The 17568-nt window shown below is 40.2% G+C and overlaps 1 protein-coding gene across 2 annotated transcripts in view; it reads left to right on the top strand.

Annotated features, from left to right (window-relative positions):
• PDLIM1 (PDZ and LIM domain 1) overlaps window positions 1–17568 on the top strand; it is a 53800-nt gene that overhangs the window by 22801 nt on the left and 13431 nt on the right. For both annotated transcript variants that reach the window (XM_063103308.1, XM_063103309.1), the window contains exons 2-4: window positions 25–176; window positions 1729–1813; window positions 5607–5806. In XM_063103308.1, the coding sequence (XP_062959378.1) occupies window positions 25–176; window positions 1729–1813; window positions 5607–5806 (437 nt within the window). The remainder of the gene's footprint in view (window positions 1–24; window positions 177–1728; window positions 1814–5606; window positions 5807–17568) is intronic.

The following is a 17568-nucleotide window of genomic DNA, read 5'->3' as shown; positions in this document are numbered from 1 at the left end:
GCCTGCCCTCCCCTTTTTTTCTAGGTCACTCCTGGAAGCAAGGCTGCTTTAGCGAATTTATGTATTGGAGATATAATCACAGCCATTGATGGGGAAAATACTAGCAGTATGACACACCTGGAGGCTCAGAACAAAATTAAGGGCTGCACAGACAACATGACTCTCACGGTCACCAGGTGAGGCCCATGGAAATGTCTGTTCATTTCTGATCGGTGAGAAGGTGCTTGTGGGCGGGATTGCCTTCCCTATCTTAGAATCCCACCCCCAGCTCACTGCCATACCAAAAGGTCTGTGCAATTGGAATTTCAGGTTACTTATTTTCCTGTCTAATTTTCTCAGTGCTTTCTTGTAGTGTGGGCTTCTTTCTCTCAGATATCTACATTTTCACTCGATCCAGCACAATTAACCAAAATTTCAAGGAAGTAAACTCTGTTCAATATTGTCCAGTAAAATTTAATGAAAAGTTCTTCCTGGGAACCACTGAGAATCTGCTTCGGATGCTGCTCCCACCGCACTATGCTGAGCAGTGGGCATCATGCCAGGAGAATACAATAACTGAGAAAGACTTCAGCACGTTAGACAAAGTGCTGAGTATAACTTTAAGTACACTACAAGAGAGGAAAGCTGGGGTTGAATGGAAGAGGGAAGAGAGTGGCCTGGGAGGTGTAATTAGGGTAGAATTTCCATTATTCCTTTGTGTAGTCTTGGAAGGGGTACTGCAAGGGAATGATTTCAAGAGTGATTTGGTTCAGTCTTCAATGGCTCCCTGTTTCCTGTCAGATCAAGTTCAGATTCTTCATTCTGATCATCTGTCAACCTGCCCTTTAATGTCTCGCTAACCTTAACTTCCACAGCTCTTCGTCACAAACCCTTTACTCAGGTTCCCATCTCTGAAGTAGGTTTATCACTTTCTCCTACCTTGTGACACAGGATTGGCAGGAGAACCAAGTATTGGAGAACATGTCCAAATACTATATGCACTTCAGAGCCCTACCTAATGGGAGGTGCACCATTTTATTACTACCCCCTCAAAAGCACATTTACCTCTCTTTCTCATCTCTGTTTCTATCTCAACCCGAATCCTCTCCTTCAAGCTCTCATTCAAGACATTCATTCATTCACTGATTTTTGATTCACTTACCAGTAAATTGAACAGGTACATTTTGTATATGTCTGGCACTGTGCTAGGCACTCTGACAAATACAAAGATAAGTATGAATATTCTCTACCTGCAAAAGAGGAAAAAGCTACCGTAATGAAAACTGAGACTATACTAAATCATTGCTGTGTGATTGGTACAAAGAAAATCCTTTGCAAGCTCAGAAAAGGAGGCATCACTTTCATTTGGGCAAGCAAGCTTCATGGATAAGCTGCTTGTTTGGTCTGGACCAAGAACACTGGGCCGAGATAGAGGAGAAGCCTGTTCCATCTTGAACAGAGTTGGGACAGCATGTGGCACCCTCAGGAACATGGGGGAGGCCCTATGGCTGGTGTTAAGTATCCAGAGTGAGGATGAGGCTGGATGAAGCCAGGGCAGCTTGGGAAGCCATCCAACATGGACACCATCGGGATTTTTGAAAGATCACACTGGTTGCAAATGGAGGGTAAGGCACGGTGCTAGTTCAGAGGCTAGTAGTCTAGGCAAGAGGGGACATTTTTCCAATCTGTTTTTAGTATATATTATTTACTTAGCATGAATGAAATAACAGTTTTGTTAATCTGTTGCAGATCTGAACATAAAATCTGGTCTCCTCTGGTTGTGGAGGAAGGCAAGCGTCATCCATACAAAATGAATTTAGCCTCTGAACCCCAAGTAAGTATTTGTTCATCCTTGCCACTCCTCAGCACCGAGCCCCGGAAAACCCTCTGATGCCCCTCAGCACATTCCTATTGTTCCTGCCCTGGAGGCCTCCACTGTCACTGCTGGGCTCTGGCTCTTGTTCAGTTCTTCCCGTAAGGGAACTATGGAGGAAAAGGCTGGAAAACCCCAGGGCAGTGATGCTGAGGCCCAGGCTGGAAGTAGGGGATAGGAAGGCGATAAGGGAAGCGGGTGGAAGCCTTCCTGTGAGAAATAGGGTTGGCAGGACCATAGTAAAAACAAAGAGCTGACTGCGCTCATTATGGGTTTCAGATGCAGATGAATCATGCCAAGGATGAAAATAAGTTTAGGTCCCGAGGCCTAGAGCCTAGAAGAAATAAGGGGAAATTTAATTGTAAGCCCTGCTTCCCCCACCTCTACACCCCTATCTGGTTTTCATGAGGCCTGGGGTGGAAATCTCTATTTTTGTTACAGTGAGACTTCAAAATTACTAAAATAAAGTGGAAATTAATATGAACTTATTAATAGTCTACTCTCTTAAGATCCCATATTTGTAAATAAATCTCTCAGTAATTAGATTGTAGGTGATTTTATTTCTTCCTTTTTTGCACCTTCTAAATGATCTACAATGAATGAATATTTTTGAAAGAAGAGAAAAAGATGTTTATAACATCTTTGTAAATATCTTCATGCCTAACATGCTACGTTTCACAAAGTATGTATCTGTTGGTTAAATGAATGACTTATTAATGATAAATTGATAAGTAAGTTGAAAATGGCTTTTGGAAATTTTAGACTGGGTTGTGATTATTATACATTTAGTCCCAGTGGAAGATTTGAAATTTAAGTTTTTTTCTGAATTTGGGACACTTCAGTTTTTATGGTGAATTGAGATGTAATTGAGATAACATATAGCTACTATTTTTTATACATATAACAGAAATTGAACTCACATGGTATATTAATGTGTGTAAATTGAGTGGTTGGATATAAACCATATTTTCTCAAATGGCTACCATTAAAATTTAAGAAATGTAATTACACAGAATTTTTTCCATTAATATGATCAAAATCATATTTAAAAATCCCAAAAGTCACTTAAAGGATAATTTTGCATTTGCCATTTCAAAACTGACATGAACATATTCTGTTAAACTCTTGTAAGGAGAGTTCATAAAATGGCACTCAGTCTATAAACTGGCAGTTGTGCAAACTAATTTAAAACATGACACAATTAAAATCAGTTTCCCCGGGAGTGCTCAGCCACTTCATTAAATTTACTATATATGTTAAATTTTAATGTTGGGTTTTCATATATTTTATAACACATAAAGAATTATTTTGTTTTAATTTGGTCTGTCTGAAATTCTGGTTTTCACATAATTAAGGTAGTCATTTAAATTTCAGTTATAGTTTTTATTTGTATTATGCTTGAATTTTCATTTTAAACCTGTAATTCAGTTACCTGTATTAATCTTTTGAAGGTAGTTCTCTTCAGATTAAAAAGATCCTCAAGTATTTTAAAATCTAACCTGAGTATATATATTTTTTGATTCCAGTAATTCTTTATTCATGTGAAAAACTTCCCAGCCCTGATTTTCCCCAAATCTTCCACTTCCAGTCATTCTAAAGTAGAGGATGAATGAGTAAGAGCAGAGTTCATCTATAATGAAAAGATCTGTTAGTTCGTGTAATACAAACCAACACCCCAGCTTATCTGAGGTCAGCATAGTTACACACCTAGTTTGTTTCCTCATTATTGAGTTTCCTTGGAGACTGATAAATACAAAGCCCAAACAATTACATCATCCCTTCCAAAAGGCAAGCCCCGAATCTGCCTGCCTTCTGGAAAGACCAGTATTCATGTGAGGGTAGAGATATTCCTTTTATGTGCAAACCAGATATGTTGAAAGATTCTCTGTAAAGTGAAAATCAGAATTTCCTGCCGAATTTTCCATTGACTTCCTTTCTAATTGGAAATGTTTTTCTATGGAGGGAGAAGGGTTTGGACCCTGGTTGAGTATCTGCCATGTGCCACGCCCTGTGCTTGCTGCGCTAATTTGTCACACTAAATCCTATGAAGGCTTTGTTTTCTTCATTTTAAAGATGAGAGATGGGCTCAGAGAGGCATAAGTTGCCCACGGCCAAACAGGAAGTAACAGAGAAAAATTTAGCCAATACAGGATAAAAAGGGCTCTTCTGGGGTGCTCAGCATCCTGTGCTGCTCCTAGGCATTGCTGTGGAGATGACAGAGAAAGAAAGGTGGCCGTCCTGCCTGCAGCCATGTGTCTGCCCATAGTGCTGTAGTATATGTGGGTGGGAGTCTCAGGCTGTCTGTCTGTAATTCTGTTGCACTCTTTATGTCCACAGCCTTTAATAACTACATATGATTCCTTTGAGTAATTGTGTCATAAAATTTACTTTACTCTTCTTGGATTACTCCTGACACTTTTTTCTTAACTAGTTATACTTCTCCTTTTGTGATTATCTGTGCAAACTTAGCTTTTTTCTAATGCAGACAATGTCAACTAAATGTAATTTATACAGTAAAACCTCACTGATTCTGACTTGTTGAAGAGGAAGCCTGTCTGAAGAGTGAAAAAGAAATCTTAATCATAATAATATTTCCATGTTGTATTTTATTTTTAATTAGGTACACAATGGATTAAGCTGTTAGTTTTCATGCATAATATATTCTAAGAAAGCATGAAAGACTTGAAGAATTAACAAAAAGAGAAAAATATTAGAGAAACAGAGGACAGGAGCTGTTTTGGGGGCAGCTGTTCTGGGCCTGGGTGTAAGAAAGAGACCAGGGTTCAGGAAGATTTTCTGAGGAACCCAGAACATACAACCCATGTTGAGGTTAGCAGGCTGCACAGAGCATGTCTTGCCTGGATGCCATGGGTTGGTCCAAAACACTCATGCAGAAAGCACTTTGCTAATTGAGTCATCATAAAAGTAGTGATTTTTTAAAAAAGGAATGTTAGTTTAAAAAGTGTTTTGGGGTGTTTGTAAAGAGTCTCTGAGATATTGTACCTGGAGTAGTTATTCACCAGGCTCCTGGCAGGTCCAGGGTGGGGGTGGAGCGTGCTTCCTAAAATTACAGCAAGAGGGGAATGACAACAGGAGAAACTCAAAGTCCTTTTTTGCAGTTCCTCTGGGTACTGCCCCCACAGTAGGTATCCTCTGACCTTCTATCTAATTAGCTAATCTTTCTCCCACAAGAAACAATAGATCTTAATTCCCTTTACCCTCCTTCTGAGGACTGAGACAGTCTCTGCCTAGTGAGCAGCTGCTTCCCCCATGGCTCCACAACCCTCTTATCTTGCTGGTCTAACTTGCTCACTTCTGGGGAATTTATCTCCACCTTTTATCATCTCCTGCTCTGCACTGACTGGAGTGTCGGCATGTTCCCCTCTGCCTGATACCTTAATCCCTCTGGAATGTGTCCTGAAAGGGTGTTTCAGCTCTGACAGCCCAAGGCATCAAGGTGGGTCCTGTCCAGAGGTACCCAGAGGAGATCAGGCTTTGCTGGGCCTCAGGGAAGAATCAGAAGACAGGGCTGGTTCAGAGGGTGTGAGCCTGCACAGGTGTCTATCCTGTGAGACTTCCCCATGGTTGCCCATGTGTCTCAGTGTGTCGGTCATAGTGCCTCAGCTAGTTTGGTGTTGGACCAGGGCCATTGTAGCTCAGCTGGAACACTTCTCCCTGGCACTCAGCCTGCACCACCCATCGTGGAGTGCACGTTGGATACCCCCTTGATTTCTTCCCTGATCCCTGCTTGCAGGAGGTCCTGCACATAGGAAGCGCCCACAACCGAAGTGCCATGCCCTTTACTGCCTCGCCTGCCTCCAGCACTGCCCCCAGAGTCATCACGAACCAGTACAACAACCCAGCTGGCCTCTACTCTTCTGAAAACATCTCTAACTTCAACAACGCCTTGGAATCAAAGACTGCGGCCAGCGTGGAGGAGGCGAATGGCAGACCGTAAGTAGGCCTGTGAGATCTCCTCTAGGCCAGTCCTGGACAAGGGTTTTAATACCAGAACCAGTTTTGTTCAGGCAGGTGAAAGAAGGTTGAGCTACTATCCCAGGGAGCAAATGTCTGCATCAGCAGAGTACTTTCTGTATTCATTTTCCATATCTATAAAAAGAGGACAGTACCTCCTGCCATGTAGGGTTGTTGTAAAAATAAGAAGTAGTGTGTAACATGACATGCCCAGCACCGTATCAGGCATTAACAAGTCATTTAACCGTCAGAACTGTTGTTATCATTGTCCTGATCTCTGTGGTCATTATCATCTCCTAATTGACCATAGCCCCTCCTTGACAGTCCTGTTGCTTCTGAGCAGTTCTTTGGTATTTCTGGTTGGGGAGTATTTGAGAGAATCGAGTGCAGTTTGTGTTTGCGTTCACCATCTGATCTGAGCAGAGGAGAATTACTTCATGATGAACAGTTTTGTTGAAGCAGTGCTTGCTTCTCCCCCAGCATGGACCATAAATTGTAGAATGAAGAGACGTTTACAAGGCTATAAATGCTTGTCTGTAGGGATAGGTTCTGATCTGGAGACAGAGGTGGGCTTTACTGGGTATGTGGGGAGGCTGCAGGTGGAAAGGGCAGAGGAGGGAATGTCTTGCTGGGGAGCAGTGAGGCATGTCCCCTTCTGTCACACACCGTTTGTCTGCAGCTGCATTTGAGTCTTAATCAAAAGTCTCTTGGACCTTCCCAGCAGAGGGGGCCCAGTGTCTGTTCCATCCCAAACTCTTTAAGGATGAATCCAGAAACACTGGGAATACCAGTGGCCTGTGGCAAAAGAATTGGGTTAGAGGATAGAGATTAAGAGTTGGAAGGACCAGTTCTCTGGGTGAAAAGGGGATGGATTAGATTGGAAGTTGCCACCTCAAATGCCCAAAGGTGGCAGACTGGATAAGGAAACAAAGGCAGGCCTCTGCGTTGATGCAGAGTGGCTGGTGGCAGCTGGACAGTACATGCTTCATCCAGAAGGGGCAGTGCTCCTCAGCTCTGTCCGGAGCTGCATGCAGGCCTCTGATTCCCATTTCTGCCGATTATGTTTATTAAAACAGAAGCAGGAAGGTCTCTTTTTATCTGAAATTTTCTGATTTTTAAATATTGGTGACATTCAAATTTTGTTGGAAAACACCGTGTGGTCCAAACTTGTCTGAACTCTGAGGATCTTTCCCATTTGGAATCCTCAATTCTGGTATTAACTCTGAAGCCCACTTTGCCATTCAACCTCTCCCCAATTCACCGTTAACAAGATTCTGCCCAACTCATAGAGTAATTAAATGGTAAACCAATTGCTTCAAATGCAGGTTAGGAGAGTTAAGATAAACACAGGTTCCAGATTTCTTAAATGTTTGGAAAGGACCATTTTTTCTTTCTTTTTTTTATTTTCATTTTTATTTTTATTTTTTTAAATTTTATTTTGTCGATATACAATGTGATTGATTATTGTGGCCCATTACCGAAAACTTCCTCCCTACTCCCTCTCCTTCCTCCCACCCAACAATGTCCTTTCTGTTTGCTTGTCGTATCAACTTCAAGGAATTGTGGTTGTTATGTCTTCTCCCCCCACCAGCTTTTTTTTGTGTGTGTGGGTGTGTGAATTTATTTATTTATTTTTAGCTCCCACCAATAAGTGAGAACATGTGGTATTTCTCTTTCTGTGCCTGACTTGTTTCACTTAATATAATTCTCTCAAGGTCCATCCATGTTGTTGCAAATGGCAGTATTTCATTCGTTTTTATAGCTGAGTAGTATTCCATTGTGTAGATGTACCACATTTTCCGTATCCACTCATCCGATGATGGACATTTGGGCTGGTTCCAACTCTTGGCTATTGTAAAGAGTGCTGCGATGAACACTGGGGAACAGGTATCCCTTCGACTTGATGATTTCCATTCCTCTGGGTATATTCCCAACAGTGGGATAGCTGGGTCGTATGGTAGATCTGTCTGCAATTGTTTGAGGAACCTCCATACCATTTTCCAAAGAGGCTGCACCATTTTGCAGTCCCTGGAAAGGACCATTGTAGGAGCCTTTCTCAAGGGCTCATTGGCTTTGTCACGCATATTGTCTCCTCTTCCCCTACAAAAGAAAGACAGACGTTATTGGGTACCCACTGCATGGAGATCCCTGTGCTCAGTATCAAGAAGACACTGATTTCTTTTTAAATTTCTTAGAGTTTAATAGGGTACATTTTTTGCTGTGTGACTCTGGCTTTAGAAGATTTTTTTTTTTTTTTTTTTTTTTTTTAAGATGACCGATAAGGGGATCTTAACCTTTGACTTGGTGTTGTCAGTACCACGCTCTCCCAAGTGAGCTAACTGGCCATCCCTATATAGGGATCCGAACCTGTGGCCTTGGTACTATCAGCACCACACTCTCCCAAGTGAGCCACGGGCCAGCCCTAGGAGATATTAAAGTTTACTGGCACTTACCACATTAACGAAAGCAAAGTGGCCACTACACTTCTTCCCCCAAATTCTGGTTCCTGCAGGGCCTTACTGGTTTGAGATGATGGTGCCGTTAAAGGTGACTGTGGGCGTGTTTGAGGTATCTGAGAAAGAGCACCATGCTGGCCCCCCAAGCTTTCTGCAGACACATCCTGAAGGGAAGCTTCCAAGCAGCTCAGTGAGGAGTGGTGGAAACACAAAAGGCCGGGATCCTTGTTTTTTGCTGCTTTGGTGCTGGGGGAGGCTGAGAACGTGACCCTCTCTTACTGTCCTGGAGTGGAATGTTTTGTGATCTGGATTTAATAACCCAGGAAATGACACATCCTTAATTGAGAGAGCTGCTATGCATTGGGAGAAATATGTGCCTGGGAAGTATTTTTAGTGTGGCCTTGGCTATTCTTCCTTCATTAATGTCTTCTTTCTTCTTCTCTCATGCTCTTTGCTTGCTTCCTCCCCCACAGTCTGAAACAGTGAAGTCTGAAACTGTCTGGAGACTATTCAAGCCTTTCCTCCAGCCCCTGTCCCGTCCTGTCACAGACTCTTTGGCTGCAGTGGCTTCTGAATTTTTATCAAAAGTCTCCTTGCATATTTTCTCAGCAAGAGAGGGCCCCGCTTCTGCTTCATCCCAAATTCTATGAGGATGAATCCAAAAACAGTAGGAATACCAGCAGGCCAAGGCAAGGGAGCTGCCAAACTTTTGTGGGGGTCTATTTTTTTGCTGGTCTATTCCCAGTATATTCTCAGCAAAGAAAGATTCTCCTGTGAACCCAGCAGCCAGGGTAACCTTGCTGGCTCAGTTAGCACATGTCCCAAGTGCTCCTTCACTCCCACTGTTTAGTCTGTGAAATTCACCAAGGTTCCAGAATTGGCTCACTACATACTTTGCATCTGAGGTCATCACACATTCCCTGGGGCTCGCCCTAGGTTTCTTTGTCCCATGCATTTCAGAGCATTGTGGTGTGTGTAGGGCTGTCTGTTTTGTGGGTCTTCACAGAGCTGTGTCCCAGTCAGACCAGAACTGAGTCAGTGCTGCCACCTGGGAGGGCAGGAGAGGCGGTTCCTCCGCTGCCCCTCCTCCCAGAACATGCAAACAGCCAAGGAGGAGGTCGGCAGCAGCCTTTTTTCTCTAGGTCAGTTCAATTTAACAGTCATTTACTGAGTGCCTACTGTGTACCAGGTGGGTGAAGGAAATGTTGCTCAGTTCAGCAGAAAGCTAGCACCTTCCCTCTGTCCTCTTTCAATTGAATTTAGAGGCTCTGGTCAAAATCTGGTAATTCAGAGGCTGGATTTCATTATTTATATGATGCTGCCTGATGCTTCCTAAGGCTTTGTAGATACAGGGGCCTGAGCCTTGAATTCCAGCTCTGACTCTTACTGGCTGTGTGACTTTGGGCAAACCATGTAATTTTCTCTGAAACTTAGTTTCCTGATCTCTAAGGTAGAGCTAATACTAACTACCTCACCACCAGGTTGTTGAGAGAATGCAGTGCGATGTGTAAAAAGCACTCAGCATGGTGCCTGGCCCCTGGCAGGTGCTCAGTAAATGCTAGTTATTACTGATTTCACTGCCCAGGAGGAACTCCATCCCCATCACTTCTGAGTATTAGGGACTCCATATGGGTGGAAGCTTGGAGACAAATGTTATGGAGATTTTGCTACAACTTAAAGTAAACTTTTTTCCCAGCATCATAGCTTAAGTTCAGGCAGCCAGTATAGTTAATTGACTTCCTGGTGGAGTGATGGGCTCTTCATGGTATAATTGGTTGAGCTCCCGTAATCAACACAGTAGTCCCAAGATACTAGCTCTTCCAAATTGTGTTCTCAGGTATTCTCCCCAAATATTCATGAGGCATATTTCTAAGCAAGTGCAGTGGAGATAAAGGGATGTATTGTTCTCTATTCGAATGATATCAGAGGGATTATATTAATCCAGACTCATTCAGAGCTGGAGAAGAAAACCTCTATCATGGAGGTGGCTGTTTGTCCCTCTAGCTTACCTTACAGCCCACAGAGAACTGGCTATGGTGTCTAGGTGTGCCTCTCTCTTCTCCTGGTGCCCTTATTTACTGCTCTGGCTTCTTATCACAGGACCAACATCTAGGCCTCTGAAGACTAAAATTTAGGGAACATTCAAGCCAGGCTCCTCTTCTACAAATGATTACATAGGGTTTCCCAGAAATGAATTTATTTTTAGTGAACATTGGGGTAACAAGGCTGGGGCATCTCAGACCCGGGTTCTCATTTCTTGAGAGATGAGACATGGACAATTTTTCTGAGTTAGCCTACCTCCTTCATCCCCACATACATAAAAAACAGATACTAAAATCTCCTCTTCATTATTTCCAGTTAGCACTTAACTTCCACCATTTGGGGAAAAGATATCTTAAAATTAATTAAACTTTATTTTGAGATAATTGTAGACTCATATGCAGTTTTAGGAAATAATGCAGAGAGATCTCATACTTTCCTTTACCCAGTTTCTGTCAATGGTAACATCTTGAAACTGTAGCGCAATAGTATCAAAACCAGAATGTTGACATGCATACAGTCAAGATATAGAGCATTTCCATCTCCACAAGGGCCCCTGATGTTGCCCTTTTACAGCCACGCCCTCTTCATTCCTATCCCCATAGCCTCCCTAACCCCTGGCAACCGAGTCATCTCCTCTTCAATTCTATACTTTTGTTAATGCAAGAATGTTAAAGTAATGGAATCATAGAATATGTTACCTTCTTGGATTGGCTTTTTTTACGCAGGTTTTTCAGGTTTTTGTATGCATTAATAGTTTTTCTTTTTTTTTTTTCTGTTCTAAGGGTTTGTCTTTTTTTATTGTGGTAAAAAGCATATAATGTAAAATTTACCATCTTGACCATTTTTAAGTATACAGTACAATAGTGTTAACTGTATGTACATTGTCGTGCAACACATCTCTAGCACTTTTTCATCTCACAAAACTGAAACTCTATGCTTATCAAACAACGAGTCACCTTCTCTTCCTCCCCTGAAACCCTGGCAACCACTATCCTACTTTTTGTTCCTAAGAGTTTGGCTATTTTAGATACCCCTTAAAAGTGGAATCATGCGTGTTTGTCTTTTTGTGACTGACATTTCACTTAGCATGTCCTCAAGTTCCATCCATGGTGTGGCATGTGACAGGATTTCCTTCTTTTTCAAGACTGAATAATATTCATTCTTTATTTTCTTTACTTATTCATCTCTTAATGGACATTTAGGCTGCTTCTGCCTTTTGGCTATTGTGAGTAATGCTGCAGTGAACACAGGTGCGCAAATAACTCTTTGAGATTCCTTTTTTAATTCTTTTGTGTGTACCCATAAGTGAGATTTCTGGGTCATATGGCAATTCTGTTTTATGTTTTTTGAGGAACCTCCATACTGTTCTCCAGGAACTGCACCATTTTATGTTTTCACCAACAGTGCACAAGGGTTCCAGTTTCTCCAGATCCTTACCAACACTTGGTATTTTCTGCTTTTTTGACAGTGGCCATTCTAATGCGTATGAGCTAATACCTCATTTTGATTTGCATTTCTCTAATGATTAGTGATGTTGAATATTTTTTCATCTGCTTGTTGAACATTTGTATATTTTCTTTGGGAAAATGCCTATTCAAGTCCTTTGCCTATTTTAAAATTGGGTTATTTGTTTTTTATTGTTGAGTTATAGGAGTTCTTTATATTTTCTGGATATAAACCCCTTATGTTTCCTTTGTGGTGCAGAAGTTTTTATATTTGATGTAGTCTTATTTGTCTATTTTTGGTTTTGTGTTTTTGGTGTCATATCTAAGAAATCATTGCCAAATCCAATGTTATGAAGTTTTCTGCCTATGTTTTCTTCTAGAAGTTTTATAGTTTCAGGTGTTACCATTAGATGTTTAATCCATTTTGAATAAATTTTTGTATATGGTATAAGATAAGGGTCCAACTTTATTCTTTTGCATGTAGATGTCCAGTTTTCCCAGCGCCATTTGTTGAAGAGAGTATCTTTTCCCTGTTTGTGTAGCCTTGGCACTCTTGTCAATCATTTGATCATATACGCAAGGGTTTATTTCTGGGCTTTTTATTATATTCCATTGGTTTATATGTCTGTTTTATGCCAATACCATACTGTTTTGATTACTAGAGCTTTGTAACATGTTTTGAAATCAGAACATGTGAGGCCTGCAGCTTTTGTTTTTCTTTCTCATGATTGTTTTGAGATCCTTTGAGATTCCATATGAATTTTAGGATGGTTTTTTCTATCTGCAGAAAATGCCATTGGGATTTTGATAGGGATTGCATTGAATAGTTGACTTCGAGTAATATGGATATTTTAAGAATTTTAAGTCTTTGAATCCATGAACATGGGATATCTTTTCATTTACTTGTGCCTTCTTTAGTTTCTTTCAACAGTGTTTTGTAGTTTTCAGTGTACAAGTTTTTCACCTTCTTAGTTAAGTTTTTTCCTATTTTATTCTTTTTGATTCTAAGGTAAATGAGATTTTTTTAAAAAAAAATTCCTTTTGGATTATTTATTATTGATATATAGAAACAGAACTGATTTTTGTGTGCTGATTTTGTATCCTGCAACTTTGCTGAATTCATTTATTAGTTCTAACAGTTTTTTTGTGTGGAATCTTAAGTTTTCTATGTAGAACATCATAGCATCTGTGTAAAGAAATAATTTTACTTTTTTCTTTCCATTTTAGACAGTTTTTTTTTTCTTACTTAATAGCTCTGGAAAGGACTTCAAATACTGTGTTGAAGAAGTGGTGGAAATGGGCATCCTTGCCTTGCTCCTGATCTTAGAGGAAAAGCTTTCAGTTTTTCACCATTGAATATGATGTTAGCTGTGGGTTTTTCATATACGATCTTTATTATATTGAAGTAATTTTCTACTATTCCTAGTTTGTTGAATGTTTTTATCAAGAAAGGGTGTTGAATTTTGTCAGATGCTTTTTCTGTATCAATTGAGATGACCATGTGGATTTTGTCCTTCATTCTGTTGATGTGATATATTACATTGATTGATTTTTATATTGTGAACCATCCTTGCATCATTCCAGGAGTAAGTCCCATTTGGTCATGGTGTATAATGCTTTTAATATGCTGTTGAATTTGGTTTGCTAGTATTTTGTTGAGGATTTTTGCATCAGTATTTCATTGGGTATATTGGTCTGCAGTTTTCTTTTCTTGTAATATCTTTGGTTCTTGTATCAAGATAATGCTGGCCTCATAGAGTGAGTTTGTAAGTATTCCCTCCTCTTCAATTTTTTTGAAGAGTTTGAGAAGAATTGCTTTTAATGTTTTCAAAAATATTTGATAGAAATCACCAATGAAGCCATCTGGTCCTGGGCTTTTCTTTGTTGGGATGTTTTTGAATAGTGATTTAATTTCCTTATTAGTTATATTTCTGTTCAGCTTTTTTATTTCTTCATGATTCCATCTTGTTAGGTTGTGTGTTTATGGGAATTTATCCATTTCTTCTAGGTTATCCAATTTGTTAGTGTATAATTGTTCCTAGTAGTCTCATTATCCTTTTTATTTTTGTGGCATCAGTTGTAATGTCTCCTCTTTCATTTCTGACTTTAGTAATTTGAGCCTTTTTGTTTCTTAATCTAGCTAAGGGTTTGACAATTTTGTTGATCTTTTTAAAAAACCAACTTTTAGGTTTGTTGATGTATTCCATCATTTCTATTCTCTATTTTATTTATTTCTGCTCTAATCTTTATTATTTCCTTCCATCTATTACTTTGGGGTGTTTTTTTTTTTCTTCTTTTTCTATTTCCTTGAGGTATAAAGTTAGGTTGTTGATTTGAGTTATGTTTTCTTTTTTAATGTAGGATATTTTCATTGGAGATAGGATTCTGGGCTGGCAGCCAGAATCTTTTCTTTCAGCACTTGAAAATGTCATGCCACTTCCTTCTTGCCTCCATGGATTCTGATGTGAAATTTGCTGTTATTTGAATTGATTTTCTCTTCTAGATAAGGTGTCATTTTTCTCTTGCTGCTTTGAAAATTCTTTAAGTTTTCAGAAATTTACTATGATGTGTTTTAGTGTGAATTTCTTTGAGTTTATCCTGTTTGGTATTTGCCCTGCTTCTTGGATCTGTAGGTTTATGTCTTTTGCCAAATTTTGGACATTTTCAGCCATTACTTCTTCTAGTACTTTTTCAGCTCCACCTTCCAGGGCTCCACTGCTTCACTGACATGATTTTAGATCTTTTATATAGTCCCATAGGTCTCTGAAGTTCTTTTCACTGTTGTTTTTTTTTTTTTTTTTTGGTTCCCCCTGCTTTGGCCTCTGTTTATTTTCTTCTTTGTCTCCGTTGTGCTACTGTTGAGCCCTTCCACTCTATGTTTTATTTTGGTTACTTTATTTTTCAGTTTTAGAATTTCTGTGTGGTTCTTTATATCTTCTGTTTCTCTGCTGAGACTTTTTTCATTTGTTCCAAGTATATTCATAATTGCTTATTGTGACATTTTTGTGAAGACTGCTTTAACATCTTTGACAGATAATCTATTCTAACATTTCTGTCATCCTGGTGTTGGCATCTACATCTGCATCTTTTTTTTTAGTTTGAGACCTTCTTGATTCTTCTAAGACAAGCGATTTTCAATTGAAACCTGGACATTTTTGTTATTATATAGGGGATATTCTGGATCTTATTAAAACATCCTGTTTTTACTGGCTTCCTCTGTGAACACTGTGGCCAGGTGAAGGGTATGGTGGTGCTGCCTTGTTACTATCAGATGGGGGTAGAAGTTGAGTTCCCCCACTCTGCTTGCATTGACACCTGAGGTTACTGGAGACTGCATGCTACAGCTGGACTAGGGTGGGAGTTCTGGCCCCCCACATGGCTTCCACTGACACTACTGGGGGTGAGTAGTGGCCTCATTACTGTGTGGTGGTGAAAGTACTCACTCTCCACAAGACTTTCTTCATTACAGCCAGGTAGGGATGAAATGTGGGTCCTACTGGGTCTTCTCTGACACTACCCAATGGGGTAGTTGGGGCACCTCATTATAGCCTGGTGAGGGAGGAAGTCCAGACTCCCCAGTTGCCTTTTCTGGAGTTTGGCTGGAGTAAAGTGTATTGTTTCAAAGTCTTGTGTCTTGATGTGATGCCCCTTGCTTGGTCATTTGGTCAGGGAGAGAAGACTTCTCTTGGGACTTTTTTGTCTGTGTCTGTTATCCTTTGCAGGTTGCTGCCCTTAGCTCCATGTCTGGGATATCTGAAGCAAAAAGAAAACCCAGGGAACCCACCACTATGTCCCAATTTCCCTAGCTAGTCTGCCTTCTTCTGCCCCCCTCTTAGAGTCTTCTTATGTTTGTTTTATGTATAATCTCCAGGGTTTTTTTTAGATGTATTTGTGGGTGAAAAGGGGAAAAATATGCCTACTTTATCTTTCTGGATAGGAAAAAGATTTTTATGAAGAGACTGTCTTCTCCTGTCTGGATGCTCCTTATAATTCAAGTAATCCCCCTTTCCATCCCAGTCTTTGTCTCACATATAGGCAGTTTTATTAAAGAACCAAATTTACTTACTATCTGAGAAAATGAGCTCTTTAAGGTTGTATCAGCAGTGGGAGTTTTTCTTTCTTGGCTCTTTGGTTTTAGTTATGATTTATACACAAATTAAGTTGCTGCCACAGGTGATGGCTCAAGTTTAAAAAAAAAAAATTAAGTAGCCCCTGTACCCCACCCTGGTCACTTCATTATTCTGATGGAGTACACTTTTATCTCAGGGTTGCTGTGCTGATCCATGTCCCAGGGCCATTAACCTGCTGTTTTCTATCCACCTTGACTTTCCTACCCTCACCCTAACTGTTCTTTTGGCTGGAGCAGGCCTATGTGACTCATGAATTATGCAGGCTCAGCCTCCAAAGTTTTATTCTGGGAGGTGGGCTTAAGGGGAGTTTCTTCGTATGTTCTAGAGACCACTGGGATCCTTAAATGCCTGGCTATGTCGTGCACCTCATCAGGATGAGAGTGGCCTGGCTGTAATATCCCCAAGGAGACAGGCACTGAGGTCAGGTTCTGAAATAGAGGGAGAAAATATTAAACAGTTAGGAAACTGGTGCACATGAGCTCCAACTGTGAATCAGGGAGAAACAGAACTAGGAAACTTTGTGTAAAGTATAGTTACTCCAAAGGAGTTAAATTTTATCAAACTCTTGTATTTTGTTATTAAACTGTAAAGAGTAGGTTCCGAAGAATGTATATACTTCAGTGTCCCACCCTCAAAACTTTTTTCCTGGAGACTCAGTTGGGTGTATCAGGTTTTCTGAAGCTATATTACTGTAGAATTATTTCTTTCATTGCTGTCATTATATATAAAAATGGGAAAATTGTTTTGCTTCATTTCTTATGTCTATTTTTGCCCTAAGTATTTTTTAAGATATTGTGGTATCATGTCAATGTCTTATAGTCTAATATCTAAGACTTAATACTTTGGGTCTTAGAGTATTATTATTATTTTTATTAGCCTTTATTTTTATTATTATCAGTAGGTAGAGGGAATAAGGAGATTACTCTCCTCTCAATCCACAGCTGTGCACAGAAGCAACAGAGAGGGGGTTTTTGCCTTGATAGATGGGTACCAGATTCTCTGGTGAAATACTGAAGACCAGTTATAATATTATTTCTGAATTAGGTGTATCAATGCTTCTAGTAAGGTAGTGGATATTGAAAGTGCTTTATAAATTGTCCAGTGGCATAAAGATATCATCATTACTGAGAATAAATAGAAAGTTGTTTTCCCTCTTTTTTTTCATCATGGAAATACATTACAAGGTTGTTTGTTGGAAGAATATGGGATGGCCCTGTGGTTTGGGTTCTCTCATTTTTAGTGTTTTCTTGGTGGCTTTCAGACATAACATACACGAAAGAAGAGGAAAAATTCTTCCCAAGAACATTCCATAGTCTGATCTTGATTTAAAAATAGTTCTCAGCATAATAGAAAAAATGTTTATGGAAAATAATATAATTTATTTATTAAAGGGCAAGTTCCAAGTTCAATATTCAAAAGAGTTAGGCATATTACTCTAAGAACAGAGTGAAAGATGAGCCAGAGGAAGACCCCTGGCTAAAGCAACTCCTTGAGGTGGGCCCATGGCCTGCCCTGGGGAGGTTCCCCAGGTCCCTGCAGATGGAGAGAGAGAGACTAAGTTAGAGAGTAGCTGGTGTGGAGAGGACAGGCAGAGATGGCTGCTTTCCCTTCCCCCAAGTGCAGCCAGCAAGAGTGACCAGCTGATGAGTCTTTCTACTTAAATGTTG

Source organism: Cynocephalus volans, chromosome 7 (genome assembly GCF_027409185.1).
Source record: "Cynocephalus volans isolate mCynVol1 chromosome 7, mCynVol1.pri, whole genome shotgun sequence".
Classification (NCBI taxonomy): Eukaryota; Metazoa; Chordata; class Mammalia; order Dermoptera; family Cynocephalidae; genus Cynocephalus; species Cynocephalus volans.
Note: the sequence above shows the minus strand (reverse complement) of the source record. Positions and strands in the feature narration are given on the sequence as shown.